We start from the raw sequence: 8,747 nt of genomic DNA, 5'->3' as shown, positions 1-8,747 counted from the left end.
ACTGGTCTTTACTACAAACCATCTTAGAGGCATGATGTAAAGGTTATAATAAACTATTGCATGAGCTGGTTGTGGTGGTGTAAACCAGTCCAGAAAGAAATGTGGAAGAGGCAAAGGTGGGAAGATCATGAGTTTGAGGCCTGCCTGGGCTACATTTGTGGGGTTGTAGAGCCTCAGCAGTTGAGCTTTTCCAAAGGACCTGAGTTCAGTTCCCAACACCTAGAGGACAGCTCCTAAGTGCTTGCAACTCCATCTAAAGGGAATTTGGTGCCCTAATCTGTCCTCTAAGCACAACTGTACTTCAGTTGTATATACCCACACAGACATATGCATAATTTAAAAAAAGTCAACTTGGTGTGGTGGTTTATGCCTTTAATCCCAGTGTTCAGGTGTGAGAGGCAGGGAGATCTCTGAGATCAAGGCTAGGTCAAGTTCCAGGCCAGCAAGGCCTGTCTCAAATACATCAACAAATACGGGGTGGAGAGGTGGCTCAGTGGTTAAGAGTACTTGGTGTTCTTGCAGAGGACCCAAGTTTTGTTCACAGCACATACAAGGCTCATAACTCTAGTATTTGGGCATCCAACTCCTTATGTCCTTTGAAGGTCCTAGATACACACAGGGGGCATTTGTGTGGATATAGGTAAGAAAAGTACTTGCAAACATTAAAGAAATCATTTTTAAAAATTAAAAACCAGGACTGGAGAGATGGCTCAGTGGTTAAGAGAACTGACTGCTCTATCAGAGGTCCTGAGTTCAAATTCCAGCAACCACATGGTGGCTCACAACCATCTGTAATAGGGATCTGATGCTCTCTCCTGGTGTGTCTGAAGACAGGGAAAGTGTACTTATATGTAATAAATAAATAAATAAATACATCTTTAAAAGAAATTAAAAAGCAAATGTTTGACACAGAAAGTAAACTAGTCTGACTCCCTGTACCTACCAGACTGTCCTCCCAGACTAAATGAGCAAGATCCTTGCCTTCTGAGTATACAAATGCAAGTGTAAATTCTTACCAATCATACTGGCTAAAATAAAAATATCTGAGCTAGGCCTAGTGGTATAGGCCTGTCCTACTATTCAAAGACAGAGGCAAGGACATTATGTCTGAGTCTGAGGCCAGCCTGTAAAGTAGATTGTAATTCCAGCACTTGGGAGGTATAGGTAGAAGGATCAGGAATTTATGGTCGTTTGATGGGAAACCCTGCATTAAAAACAATAAATAAAATAGATTAGGAGAGACTTGCCTATAGGCCAAGGTGATGGAGGCATTTTCTTAAATGAGTTTCTCTTTCCACATATGTCTAGGTTTGTGTCAAGCTGTCAAAATGAACCAGCACAATATGCATATTTAAAATAAGCCCAACACGACTTATGTATTTATTTTATTTTTATAATATATTATGTTTTTTTAAATTATATTTAGTGGCTCACACCTAAAATCTTAGCACTTTTTTTTTTTTTTGGAGCTGGGAACCGAACCCACGCTCAACCACTGAGCCAAATCCCCAAATCCCAAATCTTAGCACTTTTAAAGGCAAGGGCATCGCCACGAGATTGAGGTGGTCGGGAACCTTGGCTGCTGCCCTGAATTCCCTGTAAGTTTATACTAAGAGTCTTTGTTAAAACAAAAAGTGACAACTGTGATTACTCAATCAATGCTTTCGCCCTAGAAGGGGCAGCCTCGTTAATTCTTGAAATAACCAAGATGTTACCATAGCTCTTCAATCGCCCAATCACTTCGCTGGTAAGTCCGCCCAGCAAAGTGCCGCTCTGGCCCACCTGCTCGTCTCTATTGCTTTTCCGCTTTTGATTGGCGCAGCCGCAAGCGGTGCGTGATGACATCACGACAGGCGACGTTGCTATAAGGGCGCGATCCGGCGGCCACGTTTCTCTTTGTCACGGGCCTGAGTTCGTAGGTGAGCGTCTTGGTTACTTCGAGTTCTCCTTTTTTTATGGGGTGGGGTTGTAATAGTGTAAGGTAGCGGAGCCATTCTAATTTTCACGAACAGGCTGAGGAAGAGGGGGTGGGAAGAAGGTGACTGGAAGTTATTAGAACTCGGATATGGAACAATCCCAGTTTCATATTTTCAAAGGAGGTTCTCCCGAGAGCCGAGGTGGTGCCGCCATGTCCTAGAGGGGGTTTGCTGCACATGCGCAACAAGGTTACATTGGTTTTTTTTGTTTTTTGTTTTTTTTTAAAAACGACTCTTTACTGCGCAGGCGCAGCGGGCCTAGCCTAGTCAACATGCCGGTCGCCAGAAGCTGGGTTTGTCGCAAAACCTATGTGACCCCACGGAGACCCTTCGAGAAATCGCGTCTCGACCAGGAGCTAAAGTTGATTGGTGAGTGGGTAGAATTTTGGATTGCGGATCGGGGAAGAGTTAGGTAGCCATGATGTCTCTCTCCCACGTGTTCGTTCTGGAGAATCCTATGGGATGTGAAAATCCTCTGGAGATCCACAGAGGATAGCGTTTTAGATTAGTTTTGTGTTCTCCAGTCCCCATGCAAATGTTACTAACTCATGGTTCTGGCCCTATGATTTCCTCCCAACCACGTGCAGGAGAGTATGGGCTCCGGAACAAACGTGAGGTGTGGAGGGTCAAATTTACCCTGGCGAAGATTCGTAAGGCTGCCCGGGAGCTGTTGACGCTGGACGAGAAGGATCCTCGGCGTCTGTTTGAAGGTGTGTATGAGCCCATTTTCTTTCCTTCCTTCCTTCCTTCCTTCCTTCCTTCCTTCCTTCCTTCCTTCCTTCCTTCCTTCCTTCCCGTATATTACTGCATTGTCTTCAAACACCAGAAGAGGGCCTCAGATCCCTTTACAGATGGTTGTGAGCCACCATCTGGTTGCTGGGATTTGAATCAGGACGTTTGGAAGAGCAGTCAGTGCTTTTAACCACTGGGAGGTGTGACACTGAACAAGTTTGGCTAATGGGGATTATTTGAGACAGGGTGTTGGTGGGTATGCAGGTTTGAGCCTCCTTGCGTGACTTAGAATTTTCGAACAGACTTTAATAGAGATTGATGTTTCAGAGTTACATGAGAATGGGAGCTTCAGGTATGAGAATTTTTTTCAGTTTTATTGAGCGGGAATGAAAGTCGGCCAAGGCAGCTTCCCAGGAATCATAGTGAAACCATCTAGCCATGGTTAGGAGGGGAAGTTCTAGAGTTTTGGAGTTGGCACTGATTTAATTCATCAGATCCAGCATTTCCCACGTAGTAGTGACTGCTAGGAAGGGTCTGTTTTTTAAATTGGTAATCTTTATTTACATTTCAAGCGTTATCCCCCTTCCCGGTTTCCCCTCAAACCCTCTATGCCATCCTACCACAAGGATTCTTTTTATGAGTTACTTTCTAGAATTCTGGCTCCATCTATCTGCTTTGGACAAATGGAGGCCAAAGAATAACAGTAGGAGGTGCACTTCTGTTTCTGTCTAACAATGGATGTTTATTTAGTTTTAGATGGTATAAGAGTAATGGTATACTCTTCTGGGTGACATATTTTTGTATCTGCATCTGACTAGTGTTTATAGGGTATTAGAGAGTGAGCCCTATATTTTAGGGATCTGGAAGAAGATAGTAGATGGTGTATTTTGTGGTTTGGTTCTCCATACTTAGTTTCTTATTAGGTGACTGGCCTGCACGGACAGTTCATTTAAGTCCTGGGAGAAAAGTCTTAGGAATAGGTGTGGGCTGTGTGTGTTTATCTAGTTGGCCTTGTGGTACTGTGTAGTTCAGATAAACTTTGAGCTCTGCTTGCCCTAGCCTCCCAGACACTGATTCATGTTGTGAAAGTAGAATTTGTTTTTAAAGTTGAAAGTTAGAGCTCTTATGTTAAAGGCTGAATGAAAGGTTGTAAGCCTGTGGGGTGCCTATTGGTAAAAGGGTGGCCCAGTGGCTGTGTCAGTGTCTCAAGCCTAGGGCTCTTCGAAGGAAAGTTATTCAGTACTTCACTGACATTTTTCCTGAGCTTTTACAGAAATGAGTGTTCTACCTTAAGGGAGCACTGAGGAAGTCTGAGGTCAGGTCTCATGAGGTCATGTCCCCCCATCATAGGCAACGCTCTGCTGAGACGACTTGTTCGAATTGGGGTGCTGGATGAGGGCAAGATGAAGCTGGATTACATTCTGGGCCTGAAGATTGAGGATTTCTTGGAGAGAAGGCTGCAGACCCAGGTCTTTAAGCTGGGCCTGGCCAAATCTATTCACCATGCCCGTGTGCTCATCCGCCAACGTCACATCAGGTAAGCTGCAGCTGGGCCTGTAAATCTTTATTTCCTTATCTGTGCTGTTGGTTCCCATTGCTAAGCTGCCATCCCTATCTCCTGTGCAGCCTTTGGAGCTGACAAATGTGAGCTTACCCTTGAGGGTTCAGAATCGTGCAAGCAGCTTATGGGGGAACTGGGGACAGCCTTGTTTCCCCATAGCCCAGCGCAAGGGTCACTGCGGCTCAAGCCGTACACCTTGTGAAGGTGTCTGCCAGGCATGCAAGCAGCTGGACAGGTAACAGCTCTTGGTGACCCCTTGGAGGGAGAGGATTGTTTGGAGTCAGTGTTGAGGTGACAAAGTAGTCACATGGAGTTTGCCATGTGAGGTACAATGTAGAGACATTCATTGCTATATTCCTACTTGTTAAATTACCAGTTGATTATCTACCTGTCTGAAGTGACTAGTGCAAAGACTCTAGGGTAAATGGAACTTGCATACTCATTAACCCTTCTGTAAATGAACACCAATCATGACAGTTATATAGAATGTAGTCTCAAATTTCTTCCTCACCAGCTTTCACTTATGGGCAGAGATAGACTCTTGTCTGAGGTGGTTTGAGGCCACATGACAGTACAGTGTGGTCAAGAAGCAAACTGGTTTACAGGTTGTCATAAGAGATCTGAGTCAGTGAGGTCAGGAGTACTTGTGAGCCTGCTGTCAAAGGACAATTGGTTCAGCCTCTCACTTTGTCTTCTTAACCTTTTCTTCCTGTTCAGGGTCCGCAAGCAGGTGGTGAACATTCCATCTTTCATTGTTCGCCTGGACTCTCAGAAGCACATTGACTTCTCCCTCCGTTCTCCTTATGGTGGCGGCCGCCCAGGCAGAGTGAAGAGGAAGAATGCCAAGAAAGGCCAGGGTGGTGCTGGAGCTGGTGATGATGAGGAAGAGGATTAATTAATATCTTGTTGCACTGGAGGATTGTCTAGTTTTCCAGTTAACAAATAAAACAGAATTGATACTTGGTTTATTGGTGTGCTCTGTGGTGAGTGCAACTTCTATAGTTGGGTCAAGCACTACATGTAGGCCGCATGCAAGGGTCCCTGTGGCTCAAGCCGTACACCTTGTGAAGAAGTCAATGTTGAGGTGACAAAGTGGTCTATGGAGTTATTAGTTTGTTAAATGTTCCCAAGGCAGCAGACACTGGACATGTTACCTGCCCTGTGATGCAGTGGAAAGCATTATAAACCTATCCATTTGGAGCCAGATTCCAGCCTAGTGAGAAAGCTTGCAGGGTGCATTTTGTTTTGTAAGTTGTGTGTCTCAAGATGTGGTTTTGGTGAGCAGGAAATAAGCTAGTGAGACGTTTGCCCAGGGCTAGTTAAGAAATTTTTTACCTAAAGCTTTGCTGTCATGGTCAGGAGAGAGGCTTGGCTTCCTCATTTTCTGTTTTGCCTTGCTGGGAAGCTTGAGTCAGATGGGAAGATAAGCGGATATGCCGTGTGAACTCTGAGGAAATAAGAGCTGCTTGAAACTGAAAAAAGGAACTGTCAAAATAAGGACAGCTGTTTTGCTACTTCTGTATTTTAGTCCTTTCTTGAGGAGTCAAGTCAGTTAAAGTACTGTGAAGCTGGCTCAGTCTCCAGGCAATGGCAAATGATCCCTATCTAGAGGTTTGGCTGATGGTAATTCCTTCCATGGTTAAGTCACATTGATGGGCTACATGAGGATGTGATTTGGGTAGATCAGGAAGCAGTCACCTTCCAAAACAAGCTGTCATTAAAGTAATCTCCAGGCAGCCTAGGGTTTATCAGGGCTGAGAGTTCATGGTAACATTCTGCATTCTGTTTTAGGGCTTTGACCCTTGACCCGAAAAAATGGCAAAACACCTTACTGATAGAGACTGGATAGCAGCCAGTGTGGAGTAGTTGGGGGAAGCTTGAAAGTTTTGGAGTGTGTTGAATTGAGTCCTCTGTAAAAGCAGGGGTCTTTTGTTTCCTTGATTCTTTAGTATTCCAAGGACCTGTGATACAGACAGGTGTTGGGTGGTTGTGGTGTTAGGGAGAAGTCAGGGCTGGAAAGTGGCTTTGCCTTCAACAGGGCACTCCAGTTAACATTAGATTTCATTGCTAGGGTGCTCCATGGGAGCCTGCTGTGGTCTAAGGGCTCCTTATTACCTTTGTTCAAGAGTTGCTGTCACACAGTGTGAGGGAGAGTAAACAAGCAAAAAGGTTTGGGCTAATCTTGCCTCTGGAAAGTAAATGTCAAATTAGTATCAATAGTTTCCAGGAGTTCCTGGAGCTAGTGATGAGTTAAACCTTTAAAAAATTCTCAATACTAATTATGGCATCCTTTTGAAGTTTTTTCCATGTGAGTTATCTTGAGGAACTTGAGAATATTTCATTAAACGTGTCTAGAAAAAAAGTGAAATGTGTCTAAGCACATTCAACAAGGTTTGGGTTAGACTTGAGACCCCTCAATTTCTGGCCCCTTCAGAAGTAAACTGGTACAACTAGGCATCAACAGGAGTGAATAGGAAGGACCTGGCACCAATTTTTCCCAAGACCCTTCAGATAGACATTCACAATGGAGATTAATCTCTCCTTTTATCAGAAACTACTTACCCATCTACACCTGTCCATGTTGCCTGTCCTGCCCTCATTCTCCACTCAGCATGATTGATTCTCTATACACAGCTCTGGAATATTGGGTGGTAACTGCCTGTGGGTAGTTCTCAACAGGTTTATATCTGAGTTTGGACTCTACCGCTGCAGGGATTTGGAAGTCTGTCCCTAGCCCACACTGGAGCTTTTTCAAAGGAAGAAGCTGTCCCCATGTAGAATTAAAAGAGACAATTTTTTTTTTCTTGGCTAGAAACGAGTGAGTCTTAATAGCTTCAGTATTAAAATATGAGTTAAAAATTCATGAATTGGGGTTGGGTATTTAGCTCAGCAGTAGAGCGCTTGCCTAGCGAGCGCAAGGCCCTGGGTTTGGTCCCCAGCTCCGAAAAAAAAAAAAGAAAAAAAATTCATGAATTTAGCCTCTAAACCCAGTTGAGGTGAAAGACACAGCGAAAGTTGCTAAAACTGGGGAAAAAGTGTTCAAAGGCAGAAGTGATGGCTCAGTCATCAGTGTACAAAAGTGAACTTGAATTTGGGTACACAGCACTGTCATTAAAAGCTGGGTGCTTGGGAGGGGAAAGAATGTTCAAAATATATTGTGTGAAAAAGTATTGCTTTACTAGTCCCAGTGCTGGGGAGGTGGAGGTGGAGCTCCCTGGCCACCCAACCTACCCAACCTTCCCCCTCCTTCCAAAAAGATGGAGAATCATTGAGAAAGACATCCAGAGTTGCTTCGACTTCACATGTATTCAAACATGCATACACCCACATGCACAACAGGTAAAATTGTAGACACTGGAAGATGGGAAGGGTACTGTGTTTATGAGTCACCATTATAAAATGTCTGAACCAAAGCAATGTAGAAATTCAATAGAATCTCTATCAAAATTCCAATGACATTGTTCATAGAACTAGAAATCCTAAACTGGGTGTGGTAATGGATACCTATCCCAACATTCTGAAGGGCAATCAATGACTGAGGCCAGTCTAGTCTACAGAGTTAGCCAGGGCTACACATGAGACCCAGAGGACACAGCCAAAAACCTAAGAAGTACATGAAAAAAACAAACAAAAAAACAACACAAACCAATTCTAAATAGTGACGTATCAACATACCCAACTTCATATTATAATCTAGAACCACAGCAATATAACCAGTGTCATTGCCACAAAACCAGGCACAGAACAGACAAAAGGACACAGCTCGACAAGGTTGCACAAACCTGTGAACTGGGCATTTAGAGGGTGGAGCAAGATGACCAGAAGTTCAAGGTCACAACAGTTAAATATCAAGTTTGGGGCCAGACAGGGCTACAGCATCATATCTGATGAATGAAAAGAATGAAAAGAAAAGGTAACAGAAGACCCAGAAATACACCTACTGGGGATAGAGTTTAGTGTTTTGAAAGGCTACAACCCAGCCCTGCTTTTGCCTTTTATTTTGGGACAGGATCTCACTAAGTTGTACAGAAGGGCCTTGAACTCACCCAGTAGCCAAGGCAGATTTTGTAGTTTCAATCATTGCGCCTCAGCCTCCAAAGTAGGTGGGATCTTAGGACTGTGCCACCAGACCAAGCAACTTTTACATTTTAAGCAACTTGCTGTTTTTGAAACCAATATTAAAACACAACAAAGAAGAAAATCAAACCCCAGTGTGGTGATAATCCTTTTAAAAAAGGTTATTGAACCTTAATTTTGAATTTTTAAATTAATTTTTAAGGTATCACATCTAGGGTTCTGTGAAAGAGCTTCTAGTTTCCGTGTTGGTTTTTTAATGATTATTTCCTGGTCTGATAAACTATGTTTGGTTCTGTTTCCTCTTTTTGTAGTTTGAGAATGTATTTCAAATACACAAACATGTGGAAAAATCACCAGCAAAGCTTCCTGAAAGAGAGTTTCCAAAGGGGAACTATTCTAGT

The 8,747-nt window shown here is 43.5% G+C and overlaps 1 protein-coding gene across 3 annotated transcripts; it reads left to right on the top strand.

The window, feature by feature from the left end:
• The first annotated feature begins 1,891 nt into the window (after positions 1-1,891).
• On the top strand, positions 1,892-5,237 carry Rps9 (ribosomal protein S9). 3 transcript variants are annotated; one of them, NR_132729.2, is made up of 6 exons: positions 1,892-1,919; positions 2,224-2,345; positions 2,564-2,686; positions 4,059-4,245; positions 4,335-4,504; positions 4,987-5,237. NR_132729.2 is itself a non-coding variant. In NM_001313935.2 (5 exons), exons 2-5 carry the CDS (start codon positions 2,249-2,251, stop codon positions 5,162-5,164), a joined length of 585 nt encoding a protein of 194 aa, NP_001300864.1. In that variant the 5' UTR covers positions 1,892-1,919; positions 2,224-2,248; the 3' UTR covers positions 5,165-5,237. The 3 variants fall into 3 exon arrangements, 2 of the variants coding, with proteins under 2 accessions (NP_001300864.1, XP_087415862.1); NM_001313935.2 differs by lacking the exon at positions 4,335-4,504; XM_087559736.1 differs by having other exon boundaries at positions 1,893-1,919; positions 4,335-5,233.
• The last annotated feature ends 3,510 nt before the right edge of the window (positions 5,238-8,747 follow it).

Source organism: Rattus norvegicus, chromosome 1, assembly GCF_021556685.1.
Source record: "Rattus norvegicus strain SHRSP/BbbUtx chromosome 1, alternate assembly SHRSP_T2T, whole genome shotgun sequence".
In the NCBI taxonomy this organism is placed as follows: domain Eukaryota; kingdom Metazoa; phylum Chordata; class Mammalia; order Rodentia; family Muridae; genus Rattus; species Rattus norvegicus.
This window is presented reverse-complemented; position numbering and strand designations above follow the sequence as displayed.

Coding starts and splice junctions, on each gene's coding strand:
- Rps9 (NM_001313935.2), top strand. CDS start 2,249: ATGCCGGTCGCCAGAAGCTGGGTTTGTCGCAAAACCTATGTGACCCCA. Junction 2,346..2,563: donor CCAGGAGCTAAAGTTGATTG/GTGAGTGGGTAG, acceptor AACCACGTGCAG/GAGAGTATGGGCTCCGGAAC. Junction 2,687..4,058: donor TCCTCGGCGTCTGTTTGAAG/GTGTGTATGAGC, acceptor CCCCCATCATAG/GCAACGCTCTGCTGAGACGA.